Source organism: Salvia splendens, chromosome 13 (genome assembly GCF_004379255.2).
Source record: "Salvia splendens isolate huo1 chromosome 13, SspV2, whole genome shotgun sequence".
Classification (NCBI taxonomy): domain Eukaryota; kingdom Viridiplantae; phylum Streptophyta; class Magnoliopsida; order Lamiales; family Lamiaceae; genus Salvia; species Salvia splendens.
This window is the reverse complement of record NC_056044.1, coordinates 6,330,220-6,353,228: the sequence shown is the minus strand read 5'-3', so window position 1 is coordinate 6,353,228 and position 23,009 is coordinate 6,330,220. Positions and strand designations below refer to the sequence as shown.

At 38.7% G+C, this 23,009-nt stretch overlaps 4 protein-coding genes and 1 pseudogene across 5 annotated transcripts; 2 read left to right on the top strand and 3 right to left on the bottom strand.

Moving 5' to 3' along the window:
- The first annotated feature begins 627 nt into the window (after window positions 1-627).
- LOC121761943 (inositol-tetrakisphosphate 1-kinase 5-like) lies at window positions 628-1,995 on the top strand. The gene has a single exon (XM_042157655.1). It carries the CDS (start codon window positions 738-740, stop codon window positions 1,701-1,703), a length of 966 nt encoding a protein of 321 aa, XP_042013589.1. The 5' UTR covers window positions 628-737; the 3' UTR covers window positions 1,704-1,995.
- A 216-nt stretch (window positions 1,996-2,211) lies between these two features.
- On the bottom strand, window positions 2,212-5,479 carry LOC121761942 (transcription factor MYB41-like). The gene is made up of 3 exons (XM_042157654.1): window positions 5,005-5,479; window positions 4,180-4,896; window positions 2,212-4,087 (listed from the first exon to the last, which is right to left on the bottom strand). Exons 1-3 carry the CDS (start codon window positions 5,259-5,261, stop codon window positions 4,066-4,068), a joined length of 996 nt encoding a protein of 331 aa, XP_042013588.1. The 5' UTR covers window positions 5,262-5,479; the 3' UTR covers window positions 2,212-4,065.
- Window positions 5,480-6,408: 929 nt separating this feature from the next.
- LOC121762454 (histone acetyltransferase MCC1-like) lies at window positions 6,409-9,693 on the bottom strand. Of its 2 annotated transcripts, none has more exons than XM_042158340.1 (6): window positions 9,380-9,693; window positions 8,113-8,335; window positions 7,853-7,997; window positions 7,604-7,703; window positions 7,298-7,526; window positions 6,409-6,928 (listed from the first exon to the last, which is right to left on the bottom strand). In XM_042158340.1, the coding sequence occupies exons 2-6, from the start codon at window positions 8,232-8,234 to the stop codon at window positions 6,829-6,831; spliced, it is 696 nt and encodes a 231-aa protein (XP_042014274.1). In that variant the 5' UTR covers window positions 8,235-8,335; window positions 9,380-9,693; the 3' UTR covers window positions 6,409-6,828. The 2 variants fall into 2 exon arrangements, with proteins under 2 accessions (XP_042014274.1, XP_042014273.1); XM_042158339.1 differs by having other exon boundaries at window positions 6,409-6,888; window positions 9,380-9,691.
- Window positions 9,694-13,354: 3,661 nt separating this feature from the next.
- On the top strand, window positions 13,355-16,330 carry LOC121762293 (heat stress transcription factor A-1-like). Its single transcript, XM_042158125.1, has 3 exons — window positions 13,355-13,691; window positions 14,448-15,782; window positions 16,112-16,330. Exons 1-2 carry the CDS (start codon window positions 13,464-13,466, stop codon window positions 15,744-15,746), a joined length of 1,527 nt encoding a protein of 508 aa, XP_042014059.1. The 5' UTR covers window positions 13,355-13,463; the 3' UTR covers window positions 15,747-15,782; window positions 16,112-16,330.
- A 3,807-nt stretch (window positions 16,331-20,137) lies between these two features.
- LOC121763064 lies at window positions 20,138-22,545 on the bottom strand (annotated as a pseudogene).
- Between the last annotated feature and the right edge of the window lie 464 nt (window positions 22,546-23,009).

Below are 23,009 nucleotides of genomic sequence, written 5' to 3'. Positions count from 1 at the left end.
TCTCGCACGATCGGGCTCCAGATCGAGCATCCATGTGTTATTTCTTGAATTTTATCTTCAATATTTTTATTTCCATTCATTGTTTTAGTAGTCTTGTGGCAAAAATAAATTTTTTTGTTCTTTTGATTCTGCGATGTTAAAGATAAAATTTGAAATTACCGGCAAAAAAACTGAAGGGAAAAACCCAAAATCGTTTGCCCGTCGCCGCCAAACTTCGGCATATCGTCGTCGACACCAACGGGGTTTGGGAATTGACTCGAATCCATTATTGAAAGTGTGAAAATGAGAAAAGAGAAGAGAAAAAGAGTAGAGTAGAGAGTGTTGGTGTGTGAAAAGTGAATGAGGGTTAGGGTATTTATAGTGGTTTAATAAAGAATAAAAAAATAAATTGCAAAAACCGTCGCGATCGGGCTCGGGCTCAGCGTTGCAATGGATGCCACTCGATCGGGCGCCGGCAATGGATGCCTGAGGACGACCGAGCCCGATCTCGCACGATCGGGCTCCAGATCGAGCATCCATGTGTTATTTCTTGAATTTTATCTTCAATATTTTTATTTCCATTCATTGTTTTAGTAGTCTTGTGGCAAAAATAAATTTTTTTGTTCTTTTGATTCTGCGATGTTAAAGATAAAATTTGAAATTACCGGCAAAAAAACTGAAGGGAAAAACCCAAAATCGTTTGCCCTAATTCTTCATCTTCTTCTCTTACGCAGCGAAGAATTCCAAACTACGATACGATGTCGGAGGAATCTAAGACAAGGTACCGCATAGGTTATGCTCTGGCGCCTAAGAAAGTGAAGAGTTTCATTCAACCGTCGCTCCTCAATCTCGCCAAGGAGAGAGGAATCGATCTATTTCCCGTCCAAACCACCAAACCCCTGATCGATCAATTACCCTTCGATTGCATCATCCACAAATCATCCGACTCGGAATGGCGGAACCAGCTCGAGCAGCTCCTCGTGCAAAATCCCAGCGTCGTCGTAATTGACCGGCCGGAGGCGATCGAGCGCCTCCACAATCGTGTAACCATGTTGCAGGCGGTGAACCAGCTGGAAATCGCCAACGGATTTTCGATTGGGGTTCCAAAGCAGGTGTCTGTGGAAAATCCCCAATCGCTGATTGACTGCGTCGCGTCGAGTGGTTTAAGGTTTCCGGTGATTGCCAAACCTCTGGTGGCGAATGGGACCGCGGGCTCTCATCAGATGTCGCTGGTTTTCAACGAGGAGGGCTTGCGAGGGCTGAATTTGAGCCAGCCGTTTGTACTGCAGGAGTTCGTGAATCATGGAGGGGTCATTTTCAAGGTATACGTGGCGGGCCAGCACATTCAGTGTGTGAAGAGGAAATCGTTGCCGGATATCTCGGAGGAGAAATTGAGCGTTTCGGAGAATTCGGTGTCGTTTTCACAGATTTCGAATGTGACTGCTCAGGATCAGAGCGATGACGGCGTGGAGCTGATTGAGGCGGCTGAGCTTCCTCTATCTAGTTTTGTGACGGAAGTAGCTAGTCAGTTAAGGGAAGCTTTGAAATTGAACCTTTTCAATTTTGATATGATAAGGGACAGTAGAGTTGAAGGACGGCATCTCGTTATTGATATCAATTACTTTCCAGGGTATGCGAAGATGCCTCGCTACGAGACAATTCTGACTGATTTTTTTCTTGACATTGTGCATAATAAACCAAGCGTGGTTTCTAAGGATTGTTAGCTGAATATAGCTGAGTAGTTCTGTCACTCCGAGCCGATATTCTAGCCTTTTGTGGTGATAAACCAGCACTGGGTTCATCTTGATTGATGAAACGCATAGATAATTTGTGTGGAAATTCCTAGGATAAGAGATGAGCGGTGTGAACTTGAGCCAGACTTGCGTGGACAATATGCTGCGGGAAGCTAATTATGTGTTTTCAGTCTTATTTTACTGTTTTGGAATTCGCGACTGCAATAAAAGGAACCTATTTCTTGCTTGCATAAAGCTAATTGCCAGAATTGTTGGCAGCTAATGATTTGGACTTCCAACACACTTTCCCCCATTTTGTTATATCGATATTATTTACAGAAAATTTTCGTATCAATGCTGACTCTGATTCTTCCATTTTGTATGACTTTGTTCGTCAGTAGATTATTCATTCTGCATTGGCTGTCAATTTTGATTGTGGTTATAGAATGTCCAGAATGGTGACAACTTAATCTTTTCAATGTTCCATCTAGCAATAAGGCTGATTTTATTTCTAGAGTTGTTCTTAATCTGGGATGAATGCTTTTACCAGTCATATTCCAGAGACAGGTTCCAGTTTGTCAAAAATAATAGCAATGTTAGAGGGAACATGAGTTGCAAGACAAGTTAACTAAGCAATTGAAACTTCTAAGCTAAACATTTGGACCCCTGTTATAATTTACAAAGGCATTTAGTTTCTGGTTAGTCATGATACTGTGTCTTCTAAGGTTACATAGACGAATCTAGTAATCACAGCAAAGCTTAGCACCATCCAGCTCGGGTTGCTACAACCTCTAAAGCTGTTTGACCTGTAAGAGGAATGTTGGTTTTTGCAGGAAATTTTTGAAACTATCTACTATGAATACGCAGATCACTTGAAAATTGGTTTACTGTATCATATTTTTCTATTTTGTACATGGCGAAAAGCATTTCCATGTCTGCAATTACATAGATACCGAGGAAAAAAAGCCCCTGATAGATAGCTACGCCAATGTCTCACCTCTAAGTAGAGATCTTCTTTAGATCAATCGTAGTTTTATATAACATTGATGATGGTAAAGCTATTCATTTCTGATTTTAAACTAATGCTTCTTTTTTTATGCCAAACCTTGCTATGGTATGGTGTTTCCTTGTCTTGTACTAATAGATACCACACTGGTTCTAGGCTAAGTCTGGTATGCATGGGGTTGATGAAGTTTGGCATGTGTAGATTGGCTATCAAGAAATTGAATTATATTCCTGTATTTTTAATTTACTTTCTTGGTGATTACTGAGTGCAAGTATCATTTATACTATTCTTATATGCTCTAAAGGCTGACGAGATGGAGGCAAAAACTTAGGTTCAATTTATCAAAATATTGGTAAAGGTTGGTGGGTTAGTTTGTTTATGAGATCATCGCTTGTTACAGAAGGTTTTTTGCTTACTTGTACATTGGGAAGTCTTATACCCAATTACTTTTTGTATCAGGTAAGAACCTACTCTTATACTCACATATTGTTATTTTCAGATATCTGCGGAAGAAACATGATTTCTGAAATTATGGATTCTTTTGTTGACTATCCTTATGATCTTATGCTATTTCTGGCAAAATTAAAATAACATTTTATTTCAACATTGTATGTCTGTTAAAAGTTTCTCTTAATGTATCTATGTGATTTCTACCCTACCTAATATTTTGATATTGACTTTTTTATCAGTTTAAACTTTAAAAGCTCACTTAACCTAATACTATTGGCCAATACTGGAAAATTATTATTCACAGGCATATTTTACCTAGACCAAAACTCATGTAAGATCAATGCCTGGATTGTGACACTCCACATAAGGTGGTTTGACATTTTAGTTCTACTCTTTCATATGAACGGTTTCGTTTACCTAATAGTATGACTTCTTCGTGTTATTTTTCACACCCCCTTGTTTGCGAAAACCAAGTGAAAAGAACAAATATATGATTAGATGTGTCAGTCTTTGGGGGGGGGGGGGGAGAGTGCTACGGTGAGCCCAGCAATCAGAATAAACCAGGCAGAAGAAAAAATAAATTCAGGAAGAGACTGAATATTGCACAAGCCAGTCTGAATGTCTTCTCTTTACTCTGTGTTCAAAATGGATTGTTACATAATAAGGAAATAGAACTTATTTGGCAATCATACATGGAAAATTTAGGGAAAAATTTGTGGATAACATGAATCACACTGCTGACGGATATGATCACAGGCTCTGTACCATAACAAATAAATAGTATTACATGAAATCTGGTAATTTTCATTGCTAAATGTTTGGTATTTTCCTTGAGATGCAACATAGCTCTTGGCACCATCTGTTAGCAGCCTGTCCAGAAACGATATTGATCATGATTCATGGCGACAGTCTGGCTTGACTGCAATGTAAAACACACTGTTAGCAATATTTGAATAAAAAGGGGCACCTTTTATACAATGAAGGGAAGCGTGATTTTACATTTTTACTTACTCAAGGACTTGTTTCCAGTAGTAGTTGCTTGCTTCATCATCCATAAGAATATCTTCCATTGTATTAGTAGTTGGAGGGTTGGAAAATTCATCCGGGCTAATGAAATTGTTTGGTTCTTGATCTTTACTTAAACACACAGGAGATGCTGAGACGAGATCGGGTATGTCAAAATCTGTGTACATGTTAGATGATTCCCCAAATTTGTTGCTATTTATATCCATCATATTGTCGGTTTCCGTTGTGTTCTGGAAGACAGGTTGAAGTGCATCTTTGAAGCTCTGTTGGCATGTCAGAGTGTCAGACTCGGCTTTTGGAGTGAATCTTTCCGACTGCAATCCCATCATAAGGGAATCCCATGGTGTTCTGCTCATGACTCGAGCAGATCCCAGGCTAGGACTAATAGTTTCCATTGGGATATGAGGCGAAACTGTAGTACCAGAGTTCAACAACTGTAAAATGTTACCTACCAGTAAAATTTTTGCGAGACGAGCAGCATTCTCTTGAGATCTCACAACACTTTCCCAGGTATGAGTTCTTGAACTATTACAGCTGAGAAGCTGAGGTAATACAGGTAACAAGGTATCAAGATGAGTCCTTGGCATATGGGTGTCGGGGTCTATCCCATTTCGTAGCAGCTTTTTCTTGAGGCGAGTATTCCAGAAGTTCTTGATCTCGTTATCGGTTCTCCCTGGCAGGTAACTAGCTATAGCCGACCACCTGAAAAAACATAAAACATGCAAGATACATCAAATGCATTAGAAACCCCGTCTTCAACAGCACAGAAAATCAAGTGTACGAGTTAGATATCTGAAGTTAGCTCATTACTTGTTGCCTAGCTCTGCATGAAGATCGATAATGACCCTTTCTTCCTCGTCAGTAAAGGCTCCTCTCTTGATGTCAGGGCGTAGATAATTTGTCCAACGCAGGCGGCAACTCTTGCCGCACCTGTTGAGCCCAGCAAGCTTTGGAAGCTCTTTCCAGCTGCCATGGCCGTATTTCTGAATGCAGTCAACGAGCTTCTGGTCTTCTTCAGGTGTCCATGGCCCTTTCTTTAGGCCATTTTCTTCTGCCGTCGTTTCCATCACGTTGTTTATCTCTCTCCTTATGTGTGTGTGTGTTGAGTGATTTTAGATGAACATGAGATAGTGTTGTGTGGGATTTGTTTGCTTATAGCATAGGTTTTATAGTGTGGAAGTGTTTGAAAAACTTGACAGTGGCGTGCTGTGGAGAGTCATCGACTCTTTTATTTTTTGGCTTTCTTGATATGTTTTTCTTCCTTCCTTCTCCAGTTAGAGCCTTAGAGGTCTCAAAATATCGACTAATTAACCTCTTCTATCCAATGGCATCAACACCGAGATACAATAATTAAGTGATGATGAAATGCAACTTAGTAATTTTTAAGACAATTTTTCAGTTGATTTTTCAAAAATCCAAATAAGGAATCCATTAGTATAACTATAGATTTTGATTGCTTTTATTTTGTTTTGATTTTCGATCATATCTATGAACTTACAATTGGTGCAATCCTTTTTGGGTACATTTGAGATTCTATTTTTGCTAATTACGTATACAATTTGTTAATCAGAACAATTTTGAACGACTTAAGTGGTTAATACTAAATACCAAACCCCACCAACCAGCAACAAAAGAATAGGACAAAAAATGAAATGCACTGAATTTTGAATGCAATTTCTAAAATGGGTAATAGCTTAATTTGAAATTGCATGGGTCCTAAAGATCTTCCAAATAAGTTACAACATTGCAGTGTGTTGTAGTAAATTGCAGCAAAAAAAGGCGATTCTGTCGCCTTGGCGGCCCCCACACTCCAGCCCAACATCATGTGAGGGGGTTCAATCAGGGTACGCAGTAGCCCGTTAAGGGGGAGGCTTTAACCCACTGGCGGCTGCCAGAAGCCCATCTCCCAAGGCCTCACACTTGTGTCTGAGAGATGGAAGCAACTATACGACAGCAGTGAGATTCGAACCCAGGCTCATTGCAGTATGTTGTATTAAATAATCTTACGACGAAAGCAAAATCTTCTTTGAAAAGCTTCAGTTGCTATTATTATAGAGTAGAATATGTGTATACATTTTCTTATCCAAATTGTAAGGCGGCATTTGAAAGTATTGTTGGTCTATTGATTTTTCTTATTTAAGACAAGTTTTCCATTTTATCTTGACAAAATTGAATTGTTTTTAGTTAGGAGGGCAAGAGTTTTGAGTGTTTGACTAAGAATAACAAACAAATTTTACAGTAGAAGCCAAGCTACCAATTTCTAACATTCAAATACAAGTAAATTGAAACTTAACCATTTTCTAGCATGCATAAAACACATTTAGCAGAAATGCAAGAACTATGTTACAACAGATGCATGTAGAGAAGCCATATCTAGTTAGAAATATACCCATCTATACTCATCAAGATTCACCAAGCACGCACGCCAACAGCCACGATGCTTGTCATTAAGTGGACAAATGAATATGGGTTGAGTTCTTAGATACCCGTTGCCTGAGTCGATGGACTTAGACAAACTGGCGCCTAGAACCCTCGTTCGTGAGGATTCTTTTCGTCGGAACTGTAGGAAGAAGATAGCTCGATTCTTTATACTTGGGCCACTTGGAGATCATCCTCTCCTTGTTTTTCCACAGCTTAGCAGCCATTAATTTGAATCCACTCCGTGCATAAGTGACAAACAACGTGACAAGTTCTCTGCAGGATGCAAGGCAAAGTTACTTGCAATGCGTACAGCCTAATCGTTCAAATCAGGATTACTAAGTTAGGAAACAGTATATACCATCGAAGAAACTTAACTAAATAGAACCTGACTAACTGACTTACAAAATTATGTCATTTATCTCTACAGAAAAGAAAGAGGGTTTCATTTTTCTAGCCCTCAGACCAAAAAAGAAACTAAATGTAACTATGAGATTAGGCACGATTCCTTTTCAATAACCACTGATAGCTAAGGATGGCTGTGAAGACCTTCTCCAAGAGTTACATTATACTACTAAGAAGCCTCAGCCGTAAACAGATGATAAACTCTAAATATGAAGCATAAACAGAAGAGTTTGAAACATTTTTTTGCAAATTACTGTTACAGACGGAATGTTTCACTTACAGCGGAGAGCAGGGAGACCGACCGCCATTCACGTAGTAGACAAACAGATAGGAATCATAATATTGCCCGTTGATGTAATAAAAATTGTACAGCCGCCTTACACACTGAAATGACATTTTCTTGTACAGATGTATGGCTGGGTTATTGTATGAGATCACGTGGAGATAAACAGCACGGCAACTTGAAAGACTCAAGGCATACTTTATGACCTCATGGATTAGTGAACTGGCTGAAAATCCGATATCATAGAGTTCAGTAAAAGAAGCTTACACACCGCTTGACAAAACAGGGAAAAACAATAATTACCAATTCCCAGATTTCTGTAGGAATCGACGACTCCCAATGTTAGGATGTATACTAATGTTTGATCTGTTCTTGATGCTTCAAAGCTCAATAAATCTTCCACCTGCAAGAAATTTTGAAAGAGAAATGACTTCTCATACGCAGCATTGTTTAGGTAAAAATATGAATCAATTTGCAGCAAAACCTACATTTTCTAAGTAAAGTGGATTGCTAATTAAGTATCTAATGATAATCGAATTCACCAAGGCTCACCTCACTGTCTTTGGATGGAATAATCCTTACAGTAACAAATCCAATAAGTTCGTCACTCTGTTCATTCGGACGACTTTGATCAACAGCTCCCCATGACACAATATCTTGCCCATTGACAACATTCTGAAAGAACTTGGATTCATACCTAGAGGAGCATCAAATGGTTTTCAGAAAAGATAAAAAAGGAGACATATTAACTTAGTATAAGGGGGACAAAGAAAGAAATTAAAACTGAGCTATTCTTCAGAAATTATTTTAACCTTATGGGAAATAGTTCGCCATGAGTTCTCTCAAGAATCTCCAAGTCAGATGGCTGTATTGGCCTATAAACTATAACTGGACGGCGGTGAACTTTGATGTTTACCATTGAAGGATGTAGCATCAATCCCCAGAGAAGATTTTATGTATGCAGAAACTCCACAAGCCAATGATCTCTTCCATTTATGCAACATTAATTACATCAGCCATGCAACTTTGAGAATCCTACCAAAGATGTTTAAACATTAATTTATTCACAATGATATGCATGCAGAAAACTGAAAAAAAGGAGTGAATTAAGTAAAATAAAATTAGTGGAAATTATGTGCTGACTTGAAATGCAGAAGTCTATACCCATGTCCATGTTCCTGAAAAAAAGTTTATCCCCTAGCAATCATCACTTAACCATGACCCACCCTCAAAGATAATTATGCAAGTCTTGATTACAAACCAATCAAAAGCCATTCCATTGATTCAAAAGGCTATTTTGTCCCCAAAAAGTAGATTTTGAAAACTTATTTTGGTCCAAATCCAATAAGAAGTTCAATACTCATGGGATTCTTAACATCTATAAGAACCCAAACACAAACAATAGAGCAAATCAAATGCCTTTTGAAGCTACTGGCCATTTGAACTAGATCATCAAACAACTTCAAAAGTGGAACAGGACAAACAGAATAAGTTAAAATGCACTTCAGATTAGTTAATAATCAATCTTGATTTCTTGCATAGCTATTTTGTATAACACTCTTAAGGGCTGAGCTATCCATAAATGTTGATATTATGGTAGTACTACCTAATCGGATCCAAAGCAAAATAAAAGCTAGACGACGATATACAACAGCACATTCTCTAATAGGTAGGAAGCAAACTCCTTCACATTGACCATTTCCCTTTCAGCCACCTCTAGAAATACAAATTTCCTTTCAATGAATAAAAACAGGATCATATCAATAGCCCAAAAGGATTTTTAACACATAAACTCCTCCAAATCCAACCAATTCAAGGTATACTCATCCAACAAAGCTTATTGAAACTCATCAAACAAGAATTATATACAATGATAAAAAGCATCAATCACGAAATAAGCTAATCATTCTACAATCAACTAAAGGCAGACCAGTTGAGCAGCTCTACACAAAAAAAAAGAAGATAAAATTACAAGTCACCACTACCATATCACCAAACGCTCTTCAGAATTGCATATCAAATCCGCCAATATAAGAACAATATCGCAGCTGATAAATCAACAAATATCAAAGTTCCAACCTTTAATCTGGGCCGCGCAGATGGGAGAAAAATAGAAGCGGAAACGGGACCAAAAAGAAACGATTATTCGACTTTTCCTTCACCGATTGCAAAAAAGGAATAAATCCCTCTTTCCTTCCTCTTTGGATTTCGAACTTTTTAAGCGTAATCAAGACTCGCCTTTTCGTAATTATTCTTGAGAATTTGATTTTTTTCGTATTCTTCACAATTTGAGTGAACAGTCAATCAACTATGTAATCAGGTGAGGGATCTTCTTAATTCAAGAATTGCGTAATCGAATCTGAGTTGAGCTGATTTCAGTATTGTTCAATTTAAGCATTCGTTTTATCTAAGCTGAAATAGAATATCGAGCTTAAATAAAATTTAAATTTAAATATAAATATTAATTGATTATATTGTTTAGAAATTATTTTAGTGTATACTGTTCCTACTTAAATTCGTCATTTTATGGAGTATAAAATAAGTACAATGTTTATTATAGATCTATTGATAAATAATTAGAGTATAAATATTATAGATTGTGCCGAAATTGTTAATAATCCTATTTCAAACAAATTCATGGAATTAATGAACAATGAGCTTAATCCTATGCGTTTGGTCGATTTGTTTGATTGTCAATTTAGTTAGGATTGATTAAAAAACTTATGGCTTATTTATCAGTTCCTAGTATAGGTATATAGTGAAAATTTTAGATTTTTTTTAACAAATAAGCAGTTCAATTCATGCTATCTAAAAATAAAAGAGCTTTAAAAATAGTAATACACAAAAATTAATTATTTTGAAATGATAAAGAGATTGGAGATGATGAAAGTATAACTAATATTAAGTGTATAACTAATATTAAGTGTATAACTAGAGAACAAATCTCAGCCACAAATTATCTTAATTCAATGACTAAAATAAGTAAACATTTTTAGTTAATAAAAACTGCATGAGGGTATTTTAGGAAATCAACTTTATTATCATATTTTCACATACACACACCATTCACCCTCACACACAAACACACACTCTTTCCTTCTCTCACGAAAGAGGATCACTAATTCCCCTCAATTTCGACGTTTCTTCACATTTTGATGCTCAATAAATCGAAGTAAAATAGGCGGGTAGGAAAATCGATCTAAGGATTATAAGATCTATACTAAATCGATTGAAATTTGTTCAGATGTTTTTTATACTAAATCATCTCGCGAAACAAGCGGACAACATCATCTAAGCAGTGTATGCAGCTGAAATCAATCGTCGGAGTGCCCAAATATCACCTCTTTTCTCCGTCGAGATCACGGGAGGCTGCAGATTTGGCTGAAAATCCTTTGTGAAGACGCTGGATTGATGAATCGATGATCTTTCGCATCATGTCTTCTTCTATCTACGGAAATGAGCAGTGCTGCATATCTTTTAATTCTACTCCTGTTTCAACTTCTGGTTACATGTCATTCGCCTAATTTTATTCCATCGGATTTCATGTTCTAATTTTGCGAATGGATTCATGAATTTAGATTCTGTAGATTTAGCTTCGCAGCTGTGCAGTGGAAGAAGGATTTAGTTCACTGAGATGGAAATGTCCACTCCGCCGCCGCAACGCCCGCGGAATCACTCTCGTCGTTCAGCAACTGCGACGAAGATTACTTTAAATCGCCAGGGACTGGGCAATACGATCGGCGTCGAGGCCGGGCATGAGGTCCCATGAATTGATGCTCTCGTATCGAGCATCAATTTTGTCGATATGTTATTCAAGAGAAATGTTATAGGAATTGTTATAGGAATTTTATAGGAATTGATTTGATTGGGGAAATAGATGGTGATTGTTTATATTGCAGCTCTATTCTTTTCACTCAAAAGAAATTTGTGTATGGAGAATACAAAATCAGTGATATTTTCTTATAGTGATCTATTTTGTTAACATCAGTGAAGTAAATACATGGTTAGAGTGATGTGTTCCACGGTTAGAGTGGTGTATGTGATATTTTCTTATATTGATCTATTTTGTTAACATCAGTGAAGTAAGTACATGCTTAGAGTGATGTGTGGAACAGAGACTGATTGTGGAGTGGATGATGAGATGATTTTGTGGTGTGATCCAAATTAAAGCAGTGGGAGCTTGTTTGTGTATAGTTTTCGATTGGGTAATTGGTAATTGTCTGCTTCACTGATGTTAACAAAATACATTACAATAAAAAAATCAAAGAAACATCACTATGACCCTAAAACACATCACTGTAACCATGTTTTACTTCACTGGTGTTAACAAAATACATCACTATTACAACAAATCAAAGAAACATCACTATAACCCTGGAACACATCACTATAACCTTGTTTTTACTTCACTGGTGTTAACAAAATACATCACTCTAGCAAAATATCAAAGATACATCACTCTGACCCTGGAACAGATCACTATAACCATGTTTTTACTTCACTGATGTTAACAAAATACATCACTATAACAAAATGCATCACTATAACAAAATACATCCTAATTCTCTGCCACATGACTTTATTTTCTCCGCTAATCTCCTTAACCAGTTTGCAATTCCCTCAATTTAACGCACAACCTCCTCCTCCTCTCTCTCTCTCTCTACCTACATTTGTTTTGCACCAAAAAGAATTCGATCGATCGAATCTATCCACCCACCGCTTTCCACCACCATTCAATCCCATTACCTTTTCCAATTAAAATTCTATACAAGTTTCCATTAATGTTTTCCAATTAAAACCTCTTCTCTCCAACTATGTTCAGCTCAGACACCATTTCCAGAGACTTCCTCCACTCCAATCCCTCTCACACCACCAATTTCAAGCATGACGCCGATTTCTTCCCCAATCATGATCAACATCAACACCAGCACCAGCAGAGCTCCGGATTAGCTCGATACCGGTCGGCGCCGAGCTCCTTCCTCGCGGCGCTTCTCGATTCCAACACCGATAATAACAGCAGCAGCGGCGATGAATCAGACGCTTTCTTCTCCGCGCTCATGGAAGCGCCGCCGCGCGATCTCAACCCCAAGAGTAGTATGAAGCGGGAATATGAGGGAATTTGCAGAAGAGATCGAGCTTAACTTTCAAATGAGATAAAAATTTACGTAACCTATTTTTTTCTGTGCAATGACCATTATACCCCCGTCTTGTTATTGTGAAGTAAATTTGTGATAGATGGAACTAATTTCTCCTTTAAATTTGAAAATCACATGTATTAATACTAGCCCTTGATTTTCTTGATCTTGTGGCTGTGATTTGTTCTCTAGTTATGTGCTTAATGGTCACTTGCCCTATATCACACCTCTAACGGTGATATGTATTAACGTTATACTCCGAGTAGTTGGTCTCCCAATAAAAAAGTATTACTAATTTGGTAAAAATTTGATTGAAAGAAAAGAAAATGAGGAATTGTTGAATATAGATGCAGTGCTAAATAATTCTATCTCAAGTTGCTAAAATGATTGATAGCTCATCTAAGTTGCTAAAAATGATTAATTTATTGAAATTATCGATCTATTGATTACTTGTTGGCCTTCTAGTCTTCAACTAATATAAAATTCAATGCTCTGATTTTATTTTAGCATCTTCAGGTAGAACTCAAAAGTTTATCACTATCTTGATCCAGTGCCTTTTGAAAATATTTTAATGCATGGAAGATTAATCTTGCCTTTTGTTTTCTTTTCTGGGTTAATAATCGAAAATACTGACATATCGATAATACAATTTCTGACCATTCTTAAAATGTACACCGGATACTATTTTTTATTACGTATATCATTTAAAAATATTGTCTGAAAATTGGAGTATCTATGAATTCTGATAGCTAATTCACTTGAAACTGTATCCATTCACGATATTATTAATTATTGGTGCTCGTCATTGTAATTTGATTTATTATTAACAAGATTTAATTTGATTTATTAATAATAAGATCAGCTAATCTAAACACTGGCGTTTCTAGTTTTTAACAATAGGTTTATTTATCTTATTTCCCAAGTTACAAGAATTCACACATCTCTAGCGCTTTCTTCTTTCTTCTTTCTTCTTTCTTCTATCCCGTACAATCCCTCCCCCCTTCTCTCTACTCTGTGATTCGGTAGAAATGGAGGCTGGAGGCGGAGGAATTTCAACGGCGGCGGCGTCTCCGCCGCCGTTTCTGAGTAAGACTTACGACATGGTGGATGATCCGGCGACGGATGCGGTGGTATCGTGGAGCAAGAACAACAACTGCTTCGTCGTCTGGAATGTGCCGGAGTTCGCCAGAGACCTTTTGCCTAAGTATTTCAAGCACAATAATTTCTCCAGCTTCGTTCGCCAGCTCAATACTTATGTTAGTTTCTTTCTCTACTGTTTTTCCTTGCTTCTAGTGTTTTAGATTAAAGTTAGATGCGTAGAAAATGCATATTTTGCATTTATAATTACGAGAATTCTGAAATTTGATTGAGGTTTTGGAAATTGGTGATGATTTTGGGTGTTTGAGCTCACTGTGTTCAAGACATTAGAGTGTGAGTTCTGCTTTCTGCTGTGTTTTTTGCGGTTCAGTGTTGAGCTAGTATTTTTATGTTGATTGAAGTTGCCTGATGTATAAACAAAAAGTGACTATTTACTACTTCTTGCTAGATTGCGAGATAGGGATGATTAGGCTTGCTTTTGCAAAACTTATTTAGATAAGCATCTTCTAGAATTGCAACGAATAAAAAAATTTGGAATAGAAAAGACAATTGAAGATGTTGGAAATTGATAATGATATTTTGTGTTTAAGCACAGTGATTAGAATATCATATCAGATTGTTAGCTCTGCTTCGACTTTGTGATCAAGCAGATCCCCCTTTTTGGCGGTTTGTTGTAGTCTGTAGAAGCACTAACTTACATGTTTGTTAAGGTTGCTTCATGTATAGTCGAACAAAGAATTTTAGTGGCTATTTTAGATTCCAGTTCGCGAAATGTTTTTAAACTGCTGTGGAAGCATTTAAATAAAGCCACAGGATTGGGTGCTTAATGATTTAGGCTCCTACCATCATGCTTTTTTGTATATGTCGAGCCTCAGTAATTCTTTTATAGTTTGCCCTCTTCTGTTGTCAAACAGGGCTTCAGGAAAGTGGATTCTGATCGTTGGGAGTTTGCTAATGAGGGTTTTCTTAAAGGTCACAAGCATTTACTGAAAACCATAAACAGGCGTAAAACATCCCATGCACAAAGCCAGCAACAAAATGTTCAAGTTCAGAATCCCCCTGTCCCGTCTTGCATTGAGGTCGGTAACTTTGGGATGGAGGAAGAGGTTGAGAGGTTGAAGAGAGATAAGAATCTTCTCATGCAGGAACTTGTTAGGTTGAGGCAGCAGCAACAAACAACCGACAGTCAATTGCAGACTGTTGGTCAGCGTGTTCATGTAATGGAGCAACGACAGACACAAATGATGTCCTTCCTTGCAAAAGCTATGCAAAGTCCTGGCTTTGTTTCACAGCTGGTGCATCAGCAGAACGACAACGGTAGACATATTTCTGGTGCTAACAAGAAAAGGAGGCTACCGAATCAGGATGAAGAAATTTTAGCTCGCAAGTTGAGTATTACATCGCCCGATGGACAGATGGTCAAATACCAGCCTTTGATGAATGAAGCTGCGAAGGCAATGCTAAGACAAATCATGAAAATGGATACATCAAATAGGTCCGAGTCTAAACTGAGCAGTCCTAATGGTCTCTTGATTGATAGTGCACATTCCCCCCCTGATTTGTTTGATAGCAGTAGTTCATCCAGTAGAATATCAGGTGTGACTCTTTCAGAGGTTGTACCCAATAACTCATCCCTGTCTGAGGTCCAATCTTCCTCTTGTCTGACGCATGCTAGTGCTTGTAATACCCTCTTTCCGGAGGCAAGCACAGGGGTACCTGATTTTATTCCGACACAAGTAATAAGTCCAGGAAATAGTGCCGACCTTCCTAATAGACCGTTCGGGCCGGAGCCTACAAATTTCAGTTCTGTTGATGCACTTCCGGGGTTTGTTGATGCCCCTATACCTCCTCCGTCAGATGAGCCCTTGGAAGATTATGACGTTGACATCTTACTAGATGACATTCATAAGCTGGTAGGTATGGATGATGATGATACTCATAAGCGGCTGGGTATAAGTGATGATATCCATAAGTTGCCGGGTATTAGTGACAATATTCATAAGCTTCCGAGTATAAACGATGTATTCTGGGAACAGTTTCTTCCTGAGACCCCCCTTATTGAGAAAACAGACGAGATAAATACTGTTGATCTTGGATATGAAATGAACACGGATCAATTGGTTGAACTAGAAAGCGAATGGGACAGGCTGAAGAATTTGAATAATCTTACTGAACAGATGGGGCTTCTTACATCATCTGCGAAGATCGGTTAACAAAGCATCAGTCCATAGAAACCACCCCTTTCAGAGGTATAATTTATCTTCAGTTTACTAGAGATAAATCATAGCCCATTTTACCATCTTCTTTAGTGTGTATATTATATATGCTTAATGTAACTGCATGACTGCAAACATACACAACACCAGTGTTTTTGCGGAACTAGTCAGTTGATTATTGTACATGTGGCAAAATTGGACCCATCATTTTTTATGGAAGATGGGATAAGGTGAAGATTATGACAGGTCCAATTGTCACATGTTTGAAAATCAAAGGATCGGTGCAGTACATGTATATAAGAACTTCCTATGTCGGATTGTAAAATAGGATGTGGAAAATTGAAGTTTTTGCATTTCTTCAGGTGGGTGTACCATCAGGCTTGGATACAAAGATGTGTGGACGATTTGTTGCGGTGAGAAGCCTTTTCTGCTGCACTCGTCTGAGTACTGTTTTTTGAAACTTTTATATAGAGAATATGTTTCGATGCGAAATGTGTGAACTGCTGCTATACCAAGCCTGCAGCATCATTGAGTCTCGAAACAATGTCTTCGAAACTTGGTTATGCTCTTTCTTCATCTTAATAATTCGTGTACTTGCAAATTGATTATGCTCTTTCTGCAGCATCATTGATTATGCATGTACTTCATCTTTTAATTTCTCTATACTAACTGCATTCCCTATGGTAAATAGAGTCTACCTTGTTGACTGAGTTGAATCAAGGTGAGTTGAGTTATAATGTGCACCCGAGAAGTAGAAAATATTAGGCATATAAAAGAAGGGGAGTGATCAATAGCTAACTAATTAGCAATCACAAATTAAGACTAAATCTTAACCATTAGATTAGGAGATTTAGTGGTTGAAATAATGCCACATGGATTATATTTTAAATTAAAAAATTTATTAAATAAATTTAAAGGATATTAATGTCAATTCTCTCTCATCAAAATCATCTCAAAACTTTAAATTTACGTAATTCTCTCGATTTAAATTATTTTTTGGGAAAAAATATATCAAACTAAAGATAATTTTATAAGGATTCCAATGAGATCCCAATTGCATATGTTCTGATGATGTTCGGGTGATGAAATTTGATAAATTATATTTCAATTTTCGTACATGTTGATAAGCAGATTTTATCAACAAATACAAAAAAAATCTCAATAGTGTATGCAAAATCTCAATACATTTTATGTAAAATATCAATAAAATTGTGTTGATATTTTCTTATACTTGTGTTGATATTCTCATGTCATATTGTTGATATTTGTAATATACTATGTTGATATTAAAAAACACCCACGAAAATTATCATATGATAACATAATGACGATATTACACTTTTGTTGATATTCTGTATGCTATTTATTGAAATTTGTGAGCTTTAATCTCATCCACTTATTTCAAAATCTAAGGGTGTAGATTTAGTCTTAGTTTTGGATTATGATGTAATGTTATAAGCATCAGAAGAGGACCCAAAGACTATCAAAGAAATATTTTATATACCGTATGATTTCATATCTGTTTGAATTTGAATGTATTTGCAACGTTACTAGAACTATTTGATTTGATGCATCAAAATCTTCTTAGAGCATCCACAGTGGGGCGCCCTATCCTCCTCCACATCACCATTTTATTCTCCTACCCTTCCACCTGCAGTGGGACGCCCTAAAGTCCGCCCTATAATTTTTATACTTTTATTTTGTATTTAATTTATGTTTGAAAATATATCAAGCAAAATAAATAAAAAAAGCACCACAAATAAGGCAAATCCTACATTTACTTCATTAAAAAAAAGTTACAAGAGTGGAGATAAAAAAACAAGTGCACTACAGATAAAAGCATAGTCTACATCATTCTCAACTTGTAGGCGGTTGACGGCTTGGACTCGTTGTAGCGATCAACGATGCGCTCCCAGTACGCGATTTGCTTTTGGTTGTTGGCAAACACCGGGTCCTCTGAAATATCAACCCAACACTTCGTCAATACCAGGGTTTCATCGAGGTTGTAGTTCGTCCTCCCTGGGGAGAATTCTTTATTCTTCTCCAGAGGCGACAACTTATGGGCTCTGTATTTGGTTATCTTCTTCCTCTCCTTGGTGGCGGAGCCCGAGGCGGCGGCGGTGGCGGCGTCCGAGGCAGAGCCGCGGCCGCGGGTGGGAGACGGCTACATGCCTGACAGCCCGTACGAATCCATGCTGAAATTCGGATCGTACTGGGTGTTGGAGTCGAAGGGGCGGTAATCGTCGGGTTCTGTACCCGGCCACCGTGCACCACCACCGGACATCGGAAATCCGTTGGGACTATTCGGACTTGGTAAATCACCGGGATTCATTTTATAAATTGAAATAGAGAGAACGAGATGAGAGTGAATGGAAGAGTGAAAGGAAGAAATAGAATTGTGGTTTATATATATATAAATTTTGAAGAATAAAAAAAAACGCGTTGTATCGGGCGCGCTATCGTCCGCGTCGCCCACAATGGGGCGGACGATAGCACGCTTGATGCGTGCTCGAAGACCTATCATCTGCGGACGAAGCATAGGGCGCGGACGATGCCCAATGCATCGTCCGCATGACTATAATGGCGGACGATAGCCTGCCCGACGTATCGGGCAGACTATCGTCCGCCCCACTGTGGATGCTCTTACTAAATTGCAGTCCAAAGTAAACATTGTCTTACAAGTTGGGAGGATGAGAATAGTGGTAGTTTAATCAAATCATGATAACTGACGTATGTTAGGGCATCCACAACACATGTGTTTGAGATTTTTTTATTTTAAAAATATGAAATTTTATTACTCATTCCATTCCGCGGTAGTTGAGTCATTTCATTTTCTACACTAGTTTTAGAAAAATGATACTTCCTCCGTCCGGCAATAGGAGCCCTGGTTGACCATTTTCATCCGCCCGACATTAGGAGTCCCGGTTAGACATTTCCATAAAAAGTGAAATAAAAATATATAAAATTTAACACTAAAAAAAACAAGTAAAAACACATCCAAAGAATAAAGCAAATAATAATGCAAATGGGTCCCACCTTCCATTATCACACACTCCAATTATTATACACTAAAACATTTCTTAAAACCCGCACCCAACTCAACTGGGACTCCTAATGCCGGACAGAGGGAGTAATAAATAGTTAAAGTGGAGATAAAGTAAAGTAAGATAGAGAATAATGTAGATAAGAGTCTTATCTTTATTATTCTGTCTCTTAGGTGGTGTTCGGTTTGCAAGATAAAATAATACCAAGATACAATCTAGGATTGAGTCGTGAGATTATTTTAGTCATAGAGGGTTAGCTATGACTAATTATCCCATGATTATCCATCTATGATTGAGTTGTGGGGTAAAATCAATAACTAAACACACAACAAATTTAATCCCGGATACAATCTTGCAAACCGAACACCTCCTTAGGGTGTCCACAATAGAATAGGCCATGGTGCCCAAGCCACAAAAACTTGACCAGACCACAAAAAAACTTGTCCACCCTAATAATGGACAAGCCCAAGCCACAAATTAATTATTTTTTTTATTTTTTGTATATTTTAATTTAACTAGAATAAAAATTATCGGACTATAATAATTATAAAAAAATGCATAATATAATAAAAAAAAATTAAAATTAAGATTATAAAAATTGTAGAGAATGAAAATTAAGGGTGCAAGAGGTGTGTGAGGAAAAAAATGTGAGGAATGAGGTATATATAAAATATTTTTGAAAATATTAAAAAAAAATTGAAATAGGGCTGAGCCGCGGCTCTCGCCCAAGAGGCGTGGCAGAGCCGCCGTCGTGGCTCTCTCATGGTCGCGCTCCCCCCTCCCCCCCGCCGCAACCCTAGCAATAAGGAGCTGCGGCTCCCCTATTGTGGACACTTTTACTTTACTTTCTCTCCACTTTAACTATTTATTACTTTCATTATTACAAAATGAGTGCAGAAAATGAAACGACTCAACTACCGTGGAACGTAGGGAGTATTAAATTGAAAATTCATCTCATTATTCAAAATATGTCCGTTATCCAGTGGATTTGTTTTTTTATCCTCCAATGCTTTACAAATTCATCTATAAATACTTCATTTTATCCACAAATTTTTCACTCAAAAACTCTATCAAATCAAATAGATTTTGTTTGGTCACAACAATTAGTGATTCAAATTTTGGTGATGTATTTTAATACTTTGTAATTCTATTTCTAAGATTTCAATTATGTAATTTTGATGTTTTATACAATGTAGTTATAGGATTTTAATGAATTTTGTATTTTGGAGTAAAAAATTATGAATTGGTAAAAGAAATAGAAAAAAGAGAAAAGAAGTGGAATCCAAAAATAGTTATAGAATATAGAGTCGTGGTGTGGTGTTGTTTCTAAAGTAAAGAATAGGGTAAAAAGTGAAGTAGAACTTTCATTAGTGTAGTGAAGGAATGTATGGATGAATTGTGGCTTATACTACTTTTGTAAATCATGTCTCAACTAGGCATTGAGCTACAGAATCACGTTTATACTAAATACCAGACTCTTGTTTAGTGTTCAAAACAAATAAATATCTATCACGTCTTTATCATGTAGTATAACAAAACGAACCTGAGGCATAATAGGTCTTCACCAATAGTCATTAAAAGAGCAAGAGGTGAAACCTATACCTATCCCTCAACACAATCTCCCTCCCATAAACCTTCGACACAACCTTGAACACACAGTGACAATCCTCGCAGACACGAAGGTTCTTCACGATCCGAATCCGCTGCTCGAGCGCAATGAGCCCGTACGCAAGAGCCAGCCTCTCACTGTGAAGACTCAGCGCCTTCTCCTGCATCTCTTCTTCCTCCACCATTTGCAGCACCTCCGATTTCTTCGTTTCATACCCTTCACTCTTCACTCTCTCCGCGATTTCCCCCAATTTCGAGTATATCTTCTTCGACATAGGATGTGTGTTATCTCCCACTAGAAACTCATGAACACTGCCATTCACCTCAACAGAGCTACACCCTGGCTCCTTCCTCAGCCCGACCTCTCTCATCCGCTTCTTCACCTCCGAAACCTTCTCCCACAGCCCCGAATTCGCATACACGTTCGACAGCAGCACGTAAGCCCCGTGGTTCCGTGGCTCGATCTCGTGGAGCCGCGCCCACACCTCCTCCGCCAGCTCTACGTTCTTGTGGAGCCTGCACGCCCTGAGGAGAGCCCCCCACACCGAGGCCCCGGGCGCCACTGGCATGGCCTTGATCAGTGCCATCGCCTCCTCCAGCAGCCCCGCCCGGCCCAGGATGTCGATCATGCATGCGTAGTGCTCCACCCTGGGCGGAATGTTGTACACTCGCTCCATCTGCTCGAGGAACGCCCTCCCCTCCTCGACCAGGCCCGAGTGGCTGCAGGCGGATAGCAAGTTAGTGAAGGTAATAGCTGTGGGTTTCACACCATCCTCCAACATCTTCTCAAACATCTCCATTGCGTATAATCCACACCCGTGCATCCCTAACCCTGCAATCATCGCGCTCCACACGAAGACATCCTTGGCGCACTCAACTGAGTGGAAGACGTCGAGAGCCTTCTCCAAATCGCCGCACTTGGAGTACATGTCGATCAAGGCAGTTGCAAGGTGGCAATTCAACCTCATACTTTCCTTTTTTATATACACATGGATCCAACCACCTAACCCTATTGCCCCAAGCTCAGAACAGGCTGATAAAGTGCTAACAAGATTGACTCGCTGTCTTGCTCCGCTGCAACTCGTTGAAAACGGCCACGGCCTCCTTAGGGCTACCGTTCTGCTCATAGGCCGAGATCAAAGCATTTCAAGCTGCAATATCTTTGTTAGACAATGAGTCGAAGAGTCCTCTGGCCGCATCGAAATCCCCCAAACTGCCATACCCTACAAGTATCGTTGTCCATGAGATGATATCCTTCTCCACCATCTTGTCGAAGAACATCTTGGCCTCGTCCACGCCTCCACACCTTGTGTACATATCAAGAATCGCGTTGCAGAGGATTAAGCTCTGTTTTATCCCATTCTTCTCTATGTAGGAATGAACCATCTTCCCAAACTTCACATCCACCTTCATTCTCCTGCAAGCAGTCAGGACCCCCACCATTGTGACATCGTTTGGCCTCACGCCTTCCTCATCCATAGTGCGGAAAATCTCCATTGCCTCATCCTCGCGTCCACCATTAGCGAGCCCATCAATGATCGAGTTCCAAGAAATGACATCCCTCTCAGGCCTTTTAGAGAAGACACGCGACGCCAAGTCCAAGCAGCCGCATTCGGCGTAGAAATGGATCAAGCAGTTGGCCACGTACAAATCGGAGGAGAAGCCCTCTTTAATCGCCATTCCATGGATCCCTTTCCCGAGCTCCAAGTCCCTGAGCTTAGCCAAAGCCTTGTTGACGAAGGGGTAGGTAAATTTGTTGGGTTTCTCGGCGCAGTCTCGGAGCAAACGGGAGAACATGGAGAGGCAGGTGAGGAGCTGAGAGCGGGTGGCGTAGGCGCGGATGAGGGCGTTCCAAGAGTAGAGATTTGGTTGGGGAATTTGGTCGAACACCTTGTGGGCGTAGTCGATGCTGGAGAATCGGGAGAAGGCGCAGGACTGGATGAGCTTGCTGGCAGAGAAGGGGTCGAAGAAGAGGCCGGCGCGGAGCATTTGGGCGTGGAGCTGCTTCAGGTGGTCCGGATTTGAGCATTTTTCGATGAGGGCGATGGTGGGGTGGTTTGCCAAGTGGCGGTCGGTATTGACGGTTGGGAAATTAATGAGTGAGATATTTGGCGCCGCCATGCTTCCGACGACTCTCCCTCTCCTATTTGGTTAGGAATTAGGATTAAGTTGAAATCTATACTAAAAGGGAGTTTTGGAGATTTATAAAAATGCCATCTTAAATAAAAAATACTTACAATTTAATTAAAACAATTTTTTAAAATTAGTTTCTATGTTATAGACGTGATTTACGGCCATTCCAATTTTCTTTATCTGAAATTGGAGTAAATTTACGGTTATACTCCACTAATGCCATTTGACTAGAAAGTTATCTATTGGTTATAAAACTTTATTCAAAGTTAATTTACGGTCATACTCCACTAATGCCATTTGACTAGAAAGTTATCTATGGATTATAAAACTTTATTCAAAGTTATTGGTTTCAGTTGCGCCATTTTCGTTTTTCTTCTCGATTTGCAGAGCGATTGAGTTGGAGAACGGGGAAAGGATGAACTACAATTGCAAGTGAGTGTTTGCCTTGAATTTCGGTTGAATTTGTGTAGATTTA

What these genes read in the sequence shown, in the direction of transcription:
- LOC121761942 (XM_042157654.1), bottom strand. Translation starts at nt 5,261, where the DNA reads ATGGAAACGACGGCAGAAGAAAATGGCCTAAAGAAAGGGCCATGGACA. An exon ending in CATGCAGAGCTAGGCAACAA is followed by an intron (nt 4,897 to 5,004) that starts GTAATGAGCTAA and finishes ATGTTTTTTCAG; the next exon opens with GTGGTCGGCTATAGCTAGTT. An exon ending in TACTGGAAACAAGTCCTTGA is followed by an intron (nt 4,088 to 4,179) that starts GTAAGTAAAAAT and finishes TTTACATTGCAG; the next exon opens with TCAAGCCAGACTGTCGCCAT.
- LOC121761943 (XM_042157655.1), top strand. Translation starts at nt 738, where the DNA reads ATGTCGGAGGAATCTAAGACAAGGTACCGCATAGGTTATGCTCTGGCG.
- LOC121762293 (XM_042158125.1), top strand. Translation starts at nt 13,464, where the DNA reads ATGGAGGCTGGAGGCGGAGGAATTTCAACGGCGGCGGCGTCTCCGCCG. An exon ending in TTCGCCAGCTCAATACTTAT is followed by an intron (nt 13,692 to 14,447) that starts GTTAGTTTCTTT and finishes GTTGTCAAACAG; the next exon opens with GGCTTCAGGAAAGTGGATTC.
- LOC121762454 (XM_042158339.1), bottom strand. Translation starts at nt 8,234, where the DNA reads ATGCTACATCCTTCAATGGTAAACATCAAAGTTCACCGCCGTCCAGTT. An exon ending in CTACAGAAATCTGGGAATTG is followed by an intron (nt 7,527 to 7,603) that starts GTAATTATTGTT and finishes TCGGATTTTCAG; the next exon opens with CCAGTTCACTAATCCATGAG. An exon ending in CGGTCTCCCTGCTCTCCGCT is followed by an intron (nt 6,889 to 7,297) that starts GTAAGTGAAACA and finishes TGCATCCTGCAG; the next exon opens with AGAACTTGTCACGTTGTTTG.